This window comes from Hesperophylax consimilis, chromosome 1 (assembly GCF_061612785.1).
Source record: "Hesperophylax consimilis isolate HC1 chromosome 1, BYU_Hcon_1.0, whole genome shotgun sequence".
Taxonomy (NCBI): Eukaryota; Metazoa; Arthropoda; class Insecta; order Trichoptera; family Limnephilidae; genus Hesperophylax; species Hesperophylax consimilis.
This window is the reverse complement of record NC_142836.1, coordinates 2,589,588-2,608,998: the sequence shown is the minus strand read 5'-3', so window position 1 is coordinate 2,608,998 and position 19,411 is coordinate 2,589,588. Positions and strand designations below refer to the sequence as shown.

Below are 19,411 nucleotides of genomic sequence, written 5' to 3'. Positions count from 1 at the left end.
ATGGTAGGTTTATGTTTATGATATGTTATGTTCATGTTATGTTATGATATGTTTATGTTATGTTCATAGTATGTTTGTGTTATGTTTTTCTTTATGTTTTATAATCACATTTGTTTACTCCCATATGCTGTGTTTGTTTATAAGATTGCCCATTTCATAATTCTATTTTTAAAAAACGCTACTAATTTTAGAAAAATCTTTGGTTTAATAACGAAAAGCGCCCACTTATATTGTACACAGGTTCCTATTTTTATAATTTTGTGATAATCTACTGTTACCAGCTGTGTACCGTTTATTTTAAGTATGTTATGTTTATGTTATGTTATGCTTATGTTATGTTATATTTATGTTATGTTATGTTTATGTTATGTTTATGTTATGTTTGGTTTATTTATGTTATGTTGTTTTATCAATGTTGTTTTGTCAATCATGTCAATTTTATCCTGTAATTTGTTGTATTTATTAATAAGAAAAATGTTGTAATGTATGGCCAAGATCACTCTCAATGGGTGAAAGCCAAAATAAAGAATAAAAAAAAAAAAAAAAAAAAGCCCCGCCGCAAGCACGTAGAATTGCGCAATGCTTGCAAGCCAGCTTTGGTACACGGTCAAAATGCTTGACACAAAGTGCCATAGACAATAAACTACGTGCTTGCGATCAAGCCGCTTGACCGTGTCCCAGTCCCATTACACAGACAGGGGCGCTCTTGTGTGTCACATAAAAAACAATATATGAAAAATAAATGTGTAAAATCAAAATCATTTTCTTCATTTAATAGCGATTATTTACTTTCTCAATTACTAAATTTGTATGGCAGTGTCAATTATCGATAGGTACGTTCCGTGTTAATTTTTTTCAAGTTTCCAGAATGGCAATAGAAAAATGCCATTCGGGTTTCCCCGTGGATGTAATCTTTTACTATTTAATTTCGCTTTTCCATCGAGAAACTAAATATCTATGATAGCTGATAGATGGCTGTTGGTTTATTTATGGATGGCTGGTGAGTGGTTTATTTATGGCTGATAGCGACTGTCCAGGGGCATTTAACTAAGCTTTGGCCTTGAAACTCATTTGAAACCGCCACGCCCACCTCAAAATTCTTATAGAAAACGAATAATATGGCTAAAAGCTCGATCTCATTGGTGAGAAAAGAAGGATTGGTTTGATTTCTCGCTCTCTACCATAATGACTCGTGTAACAGAAAGAGATGACGGAATTTTGCCGTTTGAAAGTTTCAAATCATTCAAACAAAATGAGTGTGGTTTATTTATACACGCGGGTTGTCATTTGCTGCCGAAATACTATCATATCCGTCGAAAATATTGCGTGTTAAAGTTGTTCGTGATAAAAATACAATATAAGCCAGTATAGTGTTAGCGAGTTACAAACATATATTCAACCTACCTACGTAAGTTCAAGTTTAAAGTGAATTGAGAGGTTATTCGTTTTTAGTTTATTCGTACGGTTTTTTGAACAATGCTTCATACTTGGCATATGTCTTCCTCCACAACGTATAAATGTTATTTATTATATCGATAAACTTATTCATGTTATTGATTAGTGTTATCCTGTATTATCTTATTGTTTTGGTGAAATTAAAGATTTTTAAACATGTAACCATGAGTTCATGAGGCTGAAAAATGTCGGAATTTTTCGTCGTACTGTCGGACAATCATGTTTTGGAAATTTTCTTCAGTGTTTTTGCAAATTTTGGTTTCTTTTTTTCAGTTCATTTCAGTGTCATTTTGGGTTTCTTCTTAGATTAACAAGTTTCATCTTAAGGAAATGCACTGTAAAAGTTTATTTTCTTAGTCAGATGAACCTTGCCCTTGGAAAACATTTCGACATTTTTCTGCTTCAAGGACATTTTTATTTTTATAATAGTTTTTTTGGGCTAGTGAATGAATAGAGTAGGCCGAGAGCAATTATGTTGTCTATGGTCGCATCTTTTTTTAAATGGCCTTGAGTTTCCTCTACCTTGTCTACTGCTCTGCTCCGCACGGTAGGTACTGCTTGTATGCTGCTTGTATATCTGTGGTTAAGTACTGTATAATTCCGTTACATACAAAAAGCCCGAAGATATCGATCTAGAGAGTGGTATATTCAGGGGCATTTAACTAAGCTTTGGCCATGAAACTCATTTGAAACCGCCACGCCCACCTCAAAATTCTTATAGAAAACGAATAATATGGCTAAAAGCTCAGATCTCATTGGTGAGAACAGAAGGATTGGTTTGATCTCTCGCTCTCTACCATAATGACTCGTGTAACAGAAAGAGATGCCGGAATTATGCCGTTTGACAGTTTTCAAATCATTCAAACAAAATGACAGTGGTTTATTTATACACGCGGGTTGTCATTTGCTGCCGAAATACTATCATTTCCGTCGAAAATATTGCGTGTTAAAGTTGTTCGTGATAAAAATACAATATAAGCCAGTATAGTGTTAGCGAGTTATAAACATATTATATTCAACCTACCTACGTAAGTTCAAGTTTAAAGTGAATTAACAGTTTTAGGTTATTCGTTCGGTTTTTTGAACAATGCTTGATACTTGACATATGTCTTCCTCCACAACGTATAAATGTTATTTATTATATCGATAAACTTATTCATGTTATTGATTAGTGTTATCCTGTATTATCTTATTGTTTTGGTGAAATTAAAGATTTTTAAACATATGTAACCATGAGTTCATGAGGCTGAAAAATGTCGGAATTTTTCGTCGTACTGTCGGACAATCATGTTTTGGAAATTTTCTTCAGTGTTTTAGCAAATTTCTTGTCATTTTGGGTGTCTTCTTCTCAGATTAACAAGTTTCATCTTAAGGAAATGCACTGTAAAAGTTTATTTTCTTAGTCAGATGAACCTTGCCCTTGGAAAACATTTCGACATTTTTCTGCTTCAAGGACATTTTTATTTTTATAATAGTTTTTTTGGGCTAGTGAGTGAATAGAGTAGGCTGAGAGCAATAATGTTGTCTATGGTCGCATCTTTTTTTAAATGGCCTTGAGTTTCCTCTACCTTGTCTACTGCTCTGCTCCGCACGGTAGGTACTGCTTGTATATCTGTGCTTAAGTACTGTATAATTCTGTTGGATACAAAAAGCCGGAAGATATCGATCTAGAGAGTGGTATATTTATGGGTATATTTATGCGACTGTCATTTGTCATTAAAGTTGGTCAATTTTGCTTTTCGTGCATTGTTTTATTCACGTTTCACTGACATTGGGGTCAAATTACATTGGTTTGTATATCTATATACTATCTGAAATGCCATTTTGACGTTACATTGATCGATTTTAGACGTGAGTGTTAGATAATGTACGCCGTATATTTGATGTTCGCATCGTAAACATAATTTTACAATCGCACGATTCGCCGTTCTAGTGGTTCGAATGAGGTGTAAAGTCCATTAATATACCGGTTTGACTTGCGCCACTCTTTATCTTCACAATACCAGCGAATTCACCGGACGGCGAAGTGCAATTCTCTCGTAAGAGTTTTCGTATTATTTTACAATGGCGATCCCAAAAGTTTACGTGATCGGAGTTGGGATGACAAAATTTGAAAAACCAGGGAAGAGAGATGACTTCGACTATCCGGATATGGCCAAAGAGGCCGTGACGAAGGCTTTAGCCGACGCGAGCGTTCCTTACACAAGCGTGAAGCAAGCTTGTGTCGGATATGTGTACGGAGACTCGACTTGCGGGCAGAGATGTCTATACGAAGTAGGAATGACAGGTATACCCATTTATAATGTTAATAATAACTGCGCAACCGGATCTTCCGCTTTATTCCTGGCTAAACAGCTCGTGGAAGCTGGAAACGATTGCGTTTTAGCCCTAGGCTTCGAAAAAATGGAAAGAGGTTCTCTTAGCTCCAAATTCATGGATCGCACTAATCCTCTCGACAAACACGTTGAGAAAATGATCGACCTCTCTGGGATGGACGGTTCCCCCGTTCCCGCCCAACTGTTCGGCAATGCCGGCATCGAGCACATGAAGAAGTACGGAACTAAACCCGAACACTTTGCTAAAATTGCTGAAAAAAATCACAGACATTCTGTAAACAATCCCTATTCCCAGTTCAGGGATGTATACACTCTGCAGCAGATCCTGGACTCTCCCAAAGTGTTTGGTCCCCTGACCAAGCTGCAGTGCTGCCCCACCAGCGATGGAGCTGCCGCCGTGGTCCTGGCCAGCGAGGACTTTGTTCTGAAGAACAACCTCAAGTCTCGTGCCATCGAAATCCTCGGCATGGAGATGGCCACAGACCCCGCCTCGTCCCTGTCCGACAGCCACATCAAGGTGGTGGGCTCCGACATGACGGCCCTGGCGGCCAAGAGGCTGTTTGCCAACACGCGCACCACACCGCAGCAGGTGGACGTCATAGAGCTGCACGACTGCTTCTCGGCCAACGAGCTTTTAACCTACGAAGCCCTGGGGCTGTGCCCCGTGGGCGGGGCAGGGCGAATGATCGACGCAGGCGACAACACCTACGGGGGCAAGTACGTGGTGAACCCCAGTGGAGGACTGATCTCAAAGGGACACCCCTTGGGGGCCACGGGTCTGGCGCAGTGCTCCGAGCTCGTGTGGCAACTGCGGGGAGACGCTCAAGCCCGACAGGTAATATTGTGTTCCCTTATCTTTGCATTTATATTTCATCTTTTTCTGGCTACCAGCAAGCTTCCAATTCTAATCTTATGTGTAGGCACATAGAATTTAACAATTCCAGCAATAAATATTTTTTATTTCTTTGTTATCTCATGTTGTCTTTTTAAAATATGAGTCGTTAGTTTCTCAAAAAGCAAACTCAATAAATTAACTATAGCTATAAAGGTGCACTGCGACCTTTCTCATCTCAAGGTCATTCAGTCTGCGATGCTTTATGTTTTGTATGAATCAAATTGAAAGAAAGAAATTGGGACTTCACACTCTGGTAGCGACAAATTGGTAAAAGAATTTGCATTGTCAAAGTTCACTCTCATGCTTGTGGCTACGCCAGTCTGAAATTAACAGTTTTACATATTGCAAGCAATGGACGAACAGCAATTAATTATTACAATGAATGCAGAATTCCAACAAGCAGCAAATCACTAGTTCATATACAGTACACCTGACATAAGTCCTTATCTGCAAATATGCTACTTTTGTATTGTGAAATAAATTTGTAAAAATTCAGATTTGCAATATCTGTGTTTTTTAGAAACACTCAAAATAGGAGTCTAGTTTCCTGCTATCTTGAAATCTGATCTAGACATTGATGTATACATAGTTTGTAGTTCTGTTGCTAATGTAGTGTTTTAAATCGTTTCAAGGTAAAGGGCGCGCGCCTCGGCCTGCAGCACAACCTGGGACTGGGTGGGGCCGTGGTAGTGGCACTCTACCGTAAGGGCTTCCCTTCTCCGGGAGTCTCCAAGCTCGCAACCGGCAGCCCCGACGGGTTCAAGGCAGACAAGTACATGAAAATCCTAGAGGTCGCCATGAACGAGGATAAAGAAAAGCTCATCGAGAAGGTTCGAGGCATCTACGGATTCAAGGTGAAGAACGGTCCCGGGGGTGCGGAGGGCTACTGGGTTATCAACGCCAAGGAGGGCAAGGGGAAGGTGACATTCAACGGAACGGAGAAATGCGACGTCACCTTCGTGGTCAATGATTGCGATGTCGTGGAACTCATATCGGGAAAACTGAACCCTCAAAAGGCTTTCTTCCAGGGCAAGATCAAGGTGCAGGGCAACATGGGGCTGGCCATGAAGCTGACCGACTTGCAGAAGTCGGCCGCCGGCAAAATAGAAGAATTGAGAGCCAAATTGTAAAATACTTTGAACTGAAATATTAATATTTTTCTAAAAAACATGCTTATCTAACTGTAATTACATATTATCTTTCGAAACAATTTATAAACCATGATGATGTCATATCTGTCTTCTCGTTTACAATCATTGCTTGTTTGTACTGTTAATTGACATTAACATCTTATCTTACTGGACCTACCAATCATCTTTCTTAGATGTACTTTAAAACAGGTAATCCGAGGATTGGAATATTTTAAGGAGTAATACAATACTGCACCGGTTACTGTGGCTCACCTGCTCTGTTATCCATATCAATACATATACCTTGACCTCTTATACCTGAATTACAGCGAGAAGGTAAAATTCCACAATTTCTTTAAGGTTGCAAAATAGAAAATAAGTATTTAAAAAAACAAAACAACATAATATTTCTACACCAATCAGTAATCTTAGGCTTTTTATCTCTGGCCAGAATTAACATACAACAAAATGATAAGGGCAGTTGTTATTCATTTTTATAATCTGTATAAATGATCTCTGAAAATCCATCAATGATTATTATAGTTGTCATTTGACAGTCGTAATAATCATTAGAAATTAATTCAGATTTTTTCACTGTATGTGAATAGTCCTATAATATATTATTATAGTATCACCATGATTGTGCAAAATTGCCACCAGTGTTGTCTCCTGGAATGTGACAAATTACTATTTACACAGATATCGACATTACACTTATCGACCATTTTTAGATTCCTGCTGGCACTAATTTTAATTTGAGAAACATCCTCATTTGTATCATAAATTTTTTTCGATGTACGTATTTTTTATATTCTATTTATAAAATATTCCAGCGATATCTTAATTATTATTTATTTGGGTTTATTACGCATGAAAGCGATGTACATAGCACAAAGATCTATAAACATATTTAGGTCAGCGTTATTTAATGTTAATTTCTTGATAAACTTAATTGTTATGGTTGAACTGAACCCTGTTAGAAGAATCACATTGAATTTATCCATCGGAAAACATTTGATGAAATTTTCCATCCGATTAAATTTTTGGTTTTTTCCAGCAGAAAGGAATTTTTATATAAAGTCTGTTAGGTGTGTTGCAGTTGTAACCAGATATCTCAACACAATGACAATTCAACACACCTTTAAAAAGTGGTATAAAGTCATTTAATGACTTTATACCACTTTTTAAAGGATTGTTATCTTGGAACTGTTGTACATGCAGAAGTTGGCAATTTCTGTGATATGTGATAAAATATTTGTGTTTATTTGAAAACATTTTGATTGCACAGGATACCACAAATTTATTTTTTTCTATTTGCATTAGTTCAAGTCCTATATCTTATTGGAATTGGAATTTAATGTAAATACTGAATTAAATGACTGTTATTTATGCAAGATAACCCTTTAACCCCTGGGTCTAGATAATCTTCTATTTATATAAAGAAGAGGGAATATTTAAATTCAAAGAGTTAGCTTGGTGTCTCTCTTTCTAAAACTGTTTTATATTATGTCTGCCCATAATAGAAAAGATAGAACGAGTTTTAGGAGGACATTTCAGATGGTGACCGATATAGCACAACGTGGGCTTTTCATGTTGTGTATGTAACTAGATTATTATTTTTTTATGGTTTATTCTACTTAGGGAACGCACACCTTCTCAAGCCTTTATGAATCGCATGCCACAGCACACTACATCCATGTCCCTGTGTTTTGAGTTAATATCTTAATTTTCATATTCCTACTATTTTTCTCTTCTATGTTGTGATGTGAAAGACTTGAGGTCCCGCAGTAAGCGTTCAAAGATGATTTGAAAGGGAGATATGTTAATACGAATGTTAGAGGGAGCGCGCTAATATTAAAAAACTATAATAAATAAGTGAAAATGGTGAAAATATTTAATAAAACACGACTTGATTGAAATAGAGCAAAAATATCTCGACAAATGCTTTAGTTGCATTTAAAGATACAATGTGATTTCGTTCATATTACAGCAAAACATGTTTTTAATAATTTTCGGAGCAATTTTGCATTTTTTTTTTCTGTGGAGGGGATTTCGTATAATTACCGTTCCGGCATTACAAAAGTTTAGATATTATCTTAAAAATAACATGTATTTTTTTAGGAACTTTAAATGTTAAAGAGAAATATGTTGTAAATCGGTAGAAAATGAGAATACGAGGGTACAAGTACAAATACAAGTTCAACCATGAAATAATGTCATGTGTCTAGTGTTTAACTTCAGGTGTAGACCTAAGCGTTAGAAAATGTAATAAAAATAACAAGTGAAAGAAACTGGTAAAATAGAATTGCACTTCAATCTTAATATGCGCAAATTATTAATATAACACTTCGTTTTAACTTAATTAGTAGGTACAAGAAACAGAAGAAATTGGTATTTACATAAGGGAAAACATGCACAAAATAGTTTATTACGTTCTTAGTTTGGGTTATTTAATTAATTTGTGCATATTTAAAATGAAACAGATCTTTCTGGCAAAGGTCGCATCATAATGCCAAGATCAAATGATCAAAAAAACAAACTTTGATTTAAAAAAATTGTAACTTTAATATATCTTTTTCCATCTCCCCCGATTTAAATATTTGCTACTTGTAAGTCATTAAGCTGACACGAAGGGTTATTCAAATAATATTTGTGCATATTAAGATTGAAGCGGAATTCTACAATTTTACCAAAACTATAATCGTTGCCGATGTATATTTTTTTCTTAAATGATTTTCACTGTAATTATTACATATTCGTATGATTGAGTTTATGCTCTGAAGAAACCTATACACATTAATTCATTAATAACGTTCCATCTTTATTCAGATCTGCTCCTTGTAAATAACTTGCAAAAATACATTTATTTTTCATACTTAAGTTACAAGTAAAATAGGAATATTAATATTGAAGGTGGTATGGGTATAATATGAATTATTATGGGTTTAAAATAATAAGTTGTTATGTTTAATGAACAAAAAATATTGGCATTTTAAAAAAATGAATATATTGGGATGATTTTATAAAATTTTGTTTGAAGGAAGCTACACCAAGAAACGCAGTAGCTTCAAGATATTATTATAATGGTTTTATGTATGCAATAAATATGTTTATTGATAATACGTTATGTATGTTTAACTATTTTGAATAAAACTTTTATATGAAAATGATGTATTTTTTGTTTTTATTGAAAATTGGCTCAAAAAACCCTTCAAAATGGAAGGAGAGGCTTCTTCGAATACCTCTCACTCCAGAAGATAGGTGGAAACTTGAGTGGCAGTCGACCAACGTGAGAAATGCCCATCTCGTGCACGACTCCACTGAGAGACAGCCTGGTTTCTCACTGCCTCGTACATTCTCGTATAATCTGGTCCGCCACCAATAGTATAAGGTCCTCCCACACCTGCCGTGACCATGTGATTCACAGATGGTGCCTCAAGGATCAGTGATGTGTGAATGCGGTGCGGTGCAGATCACCGAACATGTGCTCAAAGAATGCTCGCTGCATGCATTTCCCGGCGGGATTGATGAAGTCCACAGGGCGAATCCCGAGGTCCTAGACTGGCTATATGAAAAAAGAAGAAATTGAAAATTGGCAACTTTATGATGAATCTTATTATGTACTAGCTGTAAACCCTGCCACGCGTTGCTGTGGCTCGGTCTGTCTGTGCAGATAGATAAAAAATAGCGTGTGTTGCTTTTACGTCCAACAGATGACACTGTTTTTAAAAAAGCATGTTTTTCCTGCCACAGGTGACATTATATATATTATCTTAAACGCTTATTCAAATGCAAAGTTGTGTCAAAATTTCAAAGCAATCGGTGAAGAACTTTTGGAGATTTAAGATTTTGAACAAACAAAATTTTTTATTTATATAGATAGATTAAAAGGAAACTAAGGATGGTGTTTCACAGAATTTGAACAATTCATAATATTTCAATGTTCATTTTTGGGTTCTGTGAAAGTCCTATTCAAGTTCTGTTATTATATCATTACAGGCTAGTTGCTTGACAGAACTGAAATAATAATCGAACTTCGAAATTATCTATGAAATTTGAGAATTGTTTGTTCAAATTCTCTGAAACAACCCAATACTTTGTATGCACTACTATATTTCAGGAGCCAACTAATTTTGTTGCAACGCCTTATTATCCACTTGAGCGATAAGAGGTTTTTTTTAAATGTATAGCGTAGCATAGACATTTCTGGACATTCAATTTTGGATTCAGCCACTTCAAATATACCTCCAAGTTTGCCTTTGAATACTAATACGGAAACATATAAACTGCTAACTGTGGTTTGAAGCTAATGAGTTAGCGATGAGTCGTTCATAAATGAGCTGCACAATTGTAATTCGTTCGACTCCCGGTAAACCGTACCACAGTTTTACGATTACTCTATTTTATCAAGAGATATTTTAGAAAAATTAAAATTATCCCAGTATTAATTGTTATTACATACTCAAAGACTTGAAAGGTGTCTGACAGTCCGACATCTGGACTTGGACATATGCACCTACATCTACTAACTACCTATCATCTTGTCAGGTACCGAGAGTCGTACTAACATTCATACACTTTCACTGGGAGCCATATAGGGCGAGCGCAGCATTCTCATTGCTTGTACGCTCTGAGCTTATGGCTTCCGTTCAATTGAGCCATCCTTCAATCGAGTCAACTCTGAGCCGTACGAAAATGTTGAGCTGGTACCGTGACTCCCACTCTTAATAAAAAGAGTCACGACCCAACGCTACGATTAATCCACCATTTTCATATTTTTAGGTTTTTATAAAAAATTATGTATTTGGGACAGTATTGATTATTACTATTTCTGTATGTTGTCTATATCTATGGAAATGTCTATAGTCATAGACATAAAAAAATTGAATTTCTAACAAACGGATGATGTTCAATTTTCAAGAAAAGAATTTAAGGCAATACACCAAGTCGTGGAACATTTAGAATCGGGCCGCTAACAATAACACTCCTTATGTAGATGGTGAGAAGGTTTAAATTCCCGCTTAACACCAGCCATCTTTTTTTGATTTATGCATGAAAAAAAACATTGCCAAAAAGTGAGTATTTATTTTATTTTGCTAAGGAACAAATATTTAAATGTTTTATGATCTTTTTCTAAGAACTTAATTTGCCATATCCGAAAATTGGTTCGTAAGTAGGGAATTTTGAACTTTAAAGCAGTTTTTATAGGCATGTACTTTATTTTTTCTGGGATTTAAAATTCTCAATTATTTCAAAGACTATGGACGGGTTGTTTCGGAGAATTTGAACAATTCATCAAATTTCAACGTTCATTTTCCAGTTCTTTTTCAAGTTCTGTTTTTATTTCAGTTCTGTCTAGCCGTTGAAATTTGATGAATTGTTCAAATTCTCCGAAACAACCCGTCCTATGTGTTAGTATTTGATTAAAGCATCCTAAATATTTCTAAGTGATCAAATATTCAAACCAAAAACACATGATTTTGCATTACTACTTAGTCCTTCGCCTTAAAATGGCATCCACACGGTACAAAACTGGGTATATTCCATGAGAGGAACATTAGCGACATCTTTTGGTATTCCATAGAAACTGGATCAAGCTAGCGATTAAAGATATTAGTTCAAAATGAATGAAAATCACCTATCCACAGCTACTCAAATTTGGTAGCTATCGCTTGAGTGATTGGTGCGGATATAATTATAATTTATGTTTAAGATTGCATGATATGAAATACTAAACATAAATTATGATTATGTAGTTTATTTAGAGAATGAATAATTTTCTAATGAACTTGAGAATGCATATGCCAACACTAATTAACCCCTCATTGTCGCTACAATTTAAAGTGCAAGTTTTTTTAAGATTTCTTTTCAGTACTTCTAAGTAGTACTAAATTCGTAATATTTATGACGGAAGGTTTGTGTTCAAACTAGTAGTCTTTAGACTAAGAATATGAGTGGTGTATCTATACAATGTTAACGTTTTGTTGTAGTAAAATAATGTAAAAAGGCATAATGCGGGCATATGCGGACAGTAACTTGTGGGGGCTAGGATTTAATGTAATGCGGACAGTAACATGTGGAGGGGTAGGATTTAATGTAATGCGGACAGTAACATGTGGAGTGGTAGGATTTAATGTAATGCGGACAGTAACATGTGGAGGGTTGGATTTAATGTAATGCGGACAGTAACATGTGGAGGGGTAGGATTTAATGTAATGCAGACAGTAACATGTGGAGGGGTAGGATTTAATGTAATGCGGACAGTAACATGTGGGGGGCAGGATTTAATGTAATGCGGACAGTAACATGTGGGGGGTAGGATTTAATGTAATGCGGACAGTAAAATGTGGGGGGTAGGATTTAATGTAATGCGGGCATATGTTATACAGTAAAATATGGGGGGGAAGGATTTAATGCAAATCTGGTTTTTAAATAAGAAACATTTCCAAATGTTATGTTTTGTATTGCATAAATATCTTAAATCGGTTTTTGCATTAAACCTAAGTACTAAAGTATTGACAATAGATTTATTAACAATATAACATTTTGAATGCAGTAATTACAGGTAAACACGCTCACACCTTGAGATCACATGAGTACTTTAACAGCCTAGAGAGGGAGGAGTGTTACTGCGTCTGCCCTCTTCCCCAATACACCTCTCTCTTAATATTAGTTCACCACCTCCCCCTAGCTCCTACTCCATCAGCTCTCAACCAACCGACCCTCACTAGTACACTTCAAGCTCTGTACTCACGCACTTATAGGGATAGCACTACTTCCAAACCACCGGTGATTGAGCTATGAATCAATCATTATTGTGGTGAGAGTTAAGTCTGGAAACAGAGATGCGCCGAAACCAATTTTGAAAACTATCAGAATTATCTAAGGATGCCTGCATCTCTATATAAATGGGAATAATAACCTTTGTTAAAAAATAATAATAATTGGACAGTTGTTATAAGTAAGTTGTTAATTTCGAACAGATGAAGGAAACAAAATTAGGACGGTCTATCTACATTTTTATATCAGATTTGTGCAAAATCATGCGTGAGTACTTTAGCTTTCCCTCACACAAAGCAAGAAGATACCTTTGTAGTCTACGCAAGTATTCCATCCAACCCTTAAATTTACACACCACAAGGCAAGGAACCTTCCGTAGCCTACATAGGTATTCCATCTGGCCCTCAATTTTACATGCAAGAAGGCAACGGACCTTTCGTAGTCTAAATAGGTATTTCAACCGACCCTCAAATTACACGCAACAAGGCAAGGAACCTTTCGTAGCCTACACAGGTATTCCACCCGACTATCAAATTTACACAACAAGGCAAGGGACCTTTCGTAGTCTACTCAGGTATTCCACCCGACCCTCAATTAACACACAACAAGGCAAGAAGGGATCTGCAGCCGACAGCCTATAGCAGACCCTTGGCGTGGTCTGCATCTGCCGAGATGCGAAGGGACTCACCGCCACTGGCAGACACGTCATTATACTCACTAATGGGTCTGCAGACACTCCCTTATTATGTACTTTTAGAAAACCTATTGTTTATTCTACCATTAAATGTATGTATTACATTAAATTTACCCAATGCTGTTGAGAATTGATACAGCACCTTAAAGTTTTGTACTTTCAAATCGATTAAAATATTTTTGACAGACGCAATAAACGAGTAATATAATTTTTAACAAATAATCTGAGAAAAAAATCAACAAGTAACATCATATAATTTCCATACATATATACTTCTCTTAACAAGTTCACCGAGTAAATAATATGAATAACCTTAAAGCATAAGAATAACTATTACGAGACTTTGTACATTGTTTCATATATAGCGTGACTATACTCGTTATAATAGTACATGGGATAACTATGTTTTAAACATAAGTACTATCATCTGTGAGCAACAAACAAATAAACCAACAAACGTGTCGGATTGGCAAAGAACACATTTGAAGACGGCTCGTGGAACACTCACTAACAATTATATTGCGTGGCTATCCACCCATCACAGGAATCCACAAATGCTCTCTTAATCTCTTCTTTGTTATTCAATAATTTATAGTTACAACTAATAGTACGTCCTTTACACGCAAGTCTTTCTTCAGCATACAGTAAGAAGGTGGGTTGTTTATTTTATGGCCTCTTCATTGAGGGATAACATGGATGATCGCTGGGTCTTGGCGGGTGTTCCACTCGCACTATCACCCAAGGTCACTCCTCCCCCGACTGCACTCCCACGGGGCTCTCTCTCTCTCCTGCTCCCGCCCCCGCCCCAGCCCCCAGCACTTCACTCTCCACTATCACTTCCACTAATTCTTCATTGTCTGTAAGGTCTTTGTGGTTTAAAGATTCACTTTGTCCTACTCTTACCTCTTCCCTTTCCCGGAGAGCGTTGGATTGTTTGGCGATGATTAGATCCTTTTCTTTGAGCGCTTCCGCATGTTTCGCTATTAATTCATCTTTGTCTTTTAAAAGTCTGGCGATAAAGGCATTTTTTTCTAAGAGTTCTTGGGCTTGTTTGACGATGATGTCTTCCTTCCGGACGAGCTCTTCCAATAATCGTTCCTCCTGAATGCTATCTTGGTCCTTGTTGGTTTCAGTCTTGATGGCTACCAAGTCCTTGACCTTGAGGCAGGCCAGCGGCTTCATGTCCTTTACACTGACTGCTTTTCTAATGTGAGGCTGGCCCTCGCCCCGGTAGGCGGATGGGATGGTGGCGTGCTCCTTGGCGTCCTCCTCGTCCGTGTCGGTGGACAGTTCACAGTCGGGTGGAGGCGCCTGGGGGGAAGGCGGCGTTGCAGGGGGTGCAGGGGCGGGAGGTGCGGGGGGCGGGGAGGTGGAAGAGGTGATCTCGTCGGAGCTGGGAGGAGTGGGGGGATGCTGCGGCTTGAGCGCCACGTTGGGCTGGAAGGTTAGCTCGAAGCGGGACATGTCCTTGGAGCGCACCACCTTCTCGGGGTGCTGCAGTAGGGGAGGCTCGTGCGACAGGAAGGTCCGCTTGTGGCAGGACCGGTAGGCGGAGAAGGTCCTGTACTGGTCGTACAAGGCCGCCGCCTGGATTTGGATGTAAGGGTCCATGGCGCACATGTAGGCACTGTATATTTCCTCCATCTTGGGTTTTTTCAATGGCACTTCAAATGGCTCTGCTTTGCAGGCTGGTTCCAAAACCTAGAAATAAGTAAAAAAAAATATATTACTATTATTGCAAAATTTTTTTTTGTCTAAAATAATAATTATGTCAACCTGCTAATTGGAATAATTGAGAATATTTAAACTAAAATATGTCAGATAATTAATAAAAAATATTTCCATTACATTGCAAAATATGCAATGTCAAATCGAAAATGTTTAGCGTAGAACATAATCAGCAGAAATCCTTTAAAAACACAGGATTCAAATAAATTCAGATGGCATAATTCACACTCTGTCTGTTTGTGCTCTTAGTTCTTCTAAACTATGCAACGGAGTATGATAGGGTTTTCACTATCATTTAGAGAATTTCGTATTATTAAATTAGAAGAAGCTAGTATTATTTATTACTAGCTGACATGTACCCGGTGTTGCTCGGGCTTTACGCATATATTTTATAAATCAGATGTAGACAGTAATTTTCCTCTTATTTTGAAAGTCATGTATGCAAAATTACATATTTTAAAGGATGCCTTCCTCTTATTTTGAAAGTCATGTATGCAAAATTACATATTTTAAAGGATGCCTTCCTCTTATTTTGAAAGTCATGTATGCAAAATTACATATTTTAAAGGATGCCTTCCTCTTGTTTTGAAGTTCAAGTGTACAAAATTTAATCAATCCCGGAATAAAGCTGTAGATTTATATAAAAAAATTTAAAAAAACCACCTGCAAACACTATTCTTTAAGTATACATATATGTATAAACAAGACAAAACACATTTTGTAAATGCATAACTTTTATTATTTGCCCTGACGAAGCTTGAGATAAGCGAAACCTGGTCGACTATCATATTCAATAAAAGTGTTGTATTACAAAGTGTGATTTTTCATTTAATATGATGTAATGTCACACCCCAAAGTATTCACTTCCTTCGAAAAAAATACATATATAAGTTTGTGTAATACAATTATGCAATACGTATAGATATATACATACGTTTCAGCAGTAATAATTGTCGATAATAAGTACCTACATAATATGCCTATAATAAGTCTCCTAACACCAGAGAATTCAGTTTGCAGACGAGCTATTTTAATTTATTGCAATACTAGCTGTACCCCGCCACGCGTTGCTGTGGCAGTCTGCAGTCTGTCTGTGCAGATAGAGAAACAATAGCGCGTGATGCTTTTACGTCTAACAGATAGCGCTGTTTAAAAAAAAACATGTTTGTCAACCAGATTGCGCTGTTTTAAAAAAGCATGTTTTTTTACCTGTCACAGGCGACATATAAATAATATAGGTATATGTATAAAAACACACGCGTATTCGCATACAACGTTGTGTCGAAATTTCAAAGCAATCGGAACTTTCGGAGATTCAAGAATTTGAACCATTACATTTTTATATATACAAAAAATATATATATGTATATAGAATTTTTACATTAACTCCACACAGGAGGCCACGAGGAAAATAATTTCCCTCAGGACCTGTGTCATCTTTGGGGATGCTGTGTGGAGGGTCTTTTTGAGGAGAGGAAGGATTGAACATGGGTCTTGAAGAGACCCATACTTTTAGGAGGGAGGAAACAGAGGCCGGAAAATCGTCCCACAGCCGAGCTGTTGAACCCAAGAACGAGTGGTAGAAGCGACCCGTTCTCATGTGACAAATTTCAACCATGTACATATGTTGGGCGCGCGTTTGTGGTTTTTTCCGACGATGCACCGGTGCCGAAGGGATCAATGACACTAGTTCCTAGGAGCATCTTCCATTGTAATACCGGTTTGTGCTTATGTTATTAGTATGTTTTATTATTATGATTTATTTTAGCTAAACAGAGCACTATAAAAATAGTTTTTTTATCTGAGACGTCAAACGTATGTGAAAAAGAGAACGAGTTCGTTATAAGCGGTATTGTACCCTGTCCAAGGTAATGTGTTGAGACGTTGTTTGCGCGAAACGGCGTCACAAACACACAACACGCCTTAGCGAAAATATTCTGTGGCTGTCGCCGCCGCTGGGACAGAAATAACTTCCTTTCTTTCATACCGACACCGACCATCAGCAGCATCAGCCCAACTCCCAACCCAAACCAACCCAACCCAACCAGCCCACTCGCCCGCCACTCTGGAATATCATAACTTCTTCGCCGAGAGGGAAGCTAATGGTTGAGAGATGATCCAGATATGTGAGCCACAAAAAGCTTCATTTCTCGATATCCATCGGGAGTTAAAAAGCTCCCGGCGTATTTTTCTAGCAAAAAAATGATGCGGGGAGCTTTTAGGCTGTCAATGTGAACAGCAACAGACCAATAAACGGACAAAATGATGCGGGAGCTTTTTGACTGTCAATGTGAACAGCAACAGACCAATAAACGGACAAAATGATGCGGGAGCTTTTTGACTGTCAATGTGAACAGCAACAGACCAATAAACGGACAAAATGATGCGGGAGCTTTTTGACTGTCAATGTGAACAGCAACAGACCAATAAACAGACAAAATGATGCGGGAGCTTTTTGACTGTCAATGTGAACAGCAACAGACCAATAAACGGACCAAATGATGCGGGAGCTTTTTGACTGTCAATGTGAACAGCAACAGACCAATAAACGGACCAAATGATGCGGGAGCTTTTTGACTGTCAATGTGAACAGCAACAGACCAATAAACGGACCAAATGATGCGGGAGCTTTTTGACTGTCAATGTGAACAGCAACAGACCAATAAACGGACAAAATGATGCGGGGAGCTTTTTGACTGCCAATGTGAACAGCAACAAACCAATAAACGGACAAAATGATGCGGGGAGCTTTTTGACTGCCAATGTGAACAGCAACAGACCAATAAACGAACAAAATGATGCGGGGAGCTTTTTGTCTGTCAATGTGAACAGCAACAGACCAATAGACGGACAAAATAAGATCAATGTTGTGTTTTTTTTTTCATAACTACATTTTTCCCTTTAGAGAAATAAAAATTACTTTTGTAAAATACGGATGGATCTGTACGGTATCAACCAGTGAATCTGCATTACATTAGGAGTCGATTTTGTTGTATAACATTGATTTAACTTTCGTTTTCGAGTAAAACGACTGCGAAAACTAGGTTTTAAAATCAGCTTTTTGTCTTTTAAAATGCAAAAAGGAAAAAGAAAAAAATTAGGTCCTCTACGAGAGTAGCTTTTCCTAGTTGTTGTTACTAGTTTTCTGACACCGTGTATATAGGAAGTTTTCGGACACCGTGTATATAGGAAATTTTGATATTTATGTGTATAAATATCATGATATTTTCGAAACCTGATTGTATGTCTACCAATCTTGGAGGACGTAATAAAATGCAACGTTTTAAAGGAGAGACAAAACTATCACAAATCATAAGTTATGATAGTGTTGTGTTTATGATATGATCAATAACGATGAGGTGATTTTGCACAAAAACGGCACTATAGAAATCATCCAAATATTATTGTCAAGCTAATTACATTGATTATTTTCCTTAAAGTTACCAATTTGGCACAAGCGCGTCTGCTTTTAATTGACAGATTTCTACAGTTGTAGAAGTGAAATCGATAAGAACTAAACTATTTTACTTCCCTAGACTTAGACTGGCCTCGGCTCGCAAACTAGAGTCAAGCCAATTAATTGTGCCATTCGGGAAATGCTAAATAAATGCACCGTCCGCTCTCCGCTGCATCGCGGTGCGAGTTCTGTGTTCTGTGCCATATACGGAATATCTTATCTGACCTCACCATGGCACGCATGGATATCATCACTATTAAGCGGCCGCTACACTACTCGCTTCGGCGCTTCGACGAAGTCCTCGACGAAGTTAGCCGAAGTCCGAAGTGCGTGCCCACACACTCGTGCAACTTCGCGAGTAGCTCAGTCTCTCGGAGTCCGTGCACTAGGCAAAATGGACGTTCAAGTGGCATATAAAGGATGAAAGTAGATTAAATGCTGTTGAAATGAAATGAGATCCCTGAGGCGTATAATAATAATAATAATAATTGGATAATTTGTAAAGCGCCGTTTTTGTGAAAAATCACCTCAAGGGCGTATGTGTGGTAAAACCATGTTTGATCGTGTGAGGAATGTGGAGATCCGCAAAGAGTGCAAGGCTGATGTAAGCGTAATGAGTAAGATTAAGAAAGGGACGCTTAGATGGTTTGGGCATGTAGAGCGAATGAGCGAAGATAGGAGTGTAAGGAGGATATATGATGCAAATGTGAATGGTAGCAGAAGTCGGGGACACCCGAGGAAGACATGGCACGATCAAGTGAATCAGATACTCGAGTCGGGCCATGTCAAGAGTCAGAATAATAGAAGAGTATGTATGAGACGATGTATGAATGTGAATGAGGCAAGGAGTGTGTGCCAAGACCGAGTTGTTTGGCGGTCCGTCCTCTCTGCCTACCCCTGCGGGGAAACGGCGTGATGGTTATTTATTTTTTATTT

At 37.5% G+C, this 19,411-nt stretch overlaps 2 protein-coding genes across 2 annotated transcripts in view; one reads left to right on the top strand and one right to left on the bottom strand.

Moving 5' to 3' along the window:
- The first annotated feature begins 3,160 nt into the window (after window positions 1-3,160).
- Window positions 3,161-8,986, top strand: ScpX (Sterol carrier protein X-related thiolase). The gene is made up of 2 exons (XM_089637868.1): window positions 3,161-4,626; window positions 5,319-8,986. The coding sequence occupies exons 1-2, from the start codon at window positions 3,520-3,522 to the stop codon at window positions 5,814-5,816; spliced, it is 1,605 nt and encodes a 534-aa protein (XP_089493994.1). The 5' UTR covers window positions 3,161-3,519; the 3' UTR covers window positions 5,817-8,986.
- A 3,048-nt stretch (window positions 8,987-12,034) lies between these two features.
- Snoo (Sno oncogene) overlaps window positions 12,035-19,411 on the bottom strand; it is a 52,399-nt gene continuing 45,022 nt past the window's right edge. The window contains exon 2 of the mRNA XM_089637761.1: window positions 12,035-14,991. Coding sequence (XP_089493887.1) covers window positions 14,035-14,991 — 957 coding nt within the window. The 3' untranslated portion in view covers window positions 12,035-14,034. The remainder of the gene's footprint in view (window positions 14,992-19,411) is intronic.

Coding starts and splice junctions, on each gene's coding strand:
- ScpX (XM_089637868.1), top strand. CDS start 3,520: ATGGCGATCCCAAAAGTTTACGTGATCGGAGTTGGGATGACAAAATTT. Junction 4,627..5,318: donor GAGACGCTCAAGCCCGACAG/GTAATATTGTGT, acceptor AATCGTTTCAAG/GTAAAGGGCGCGCGCCTCGG.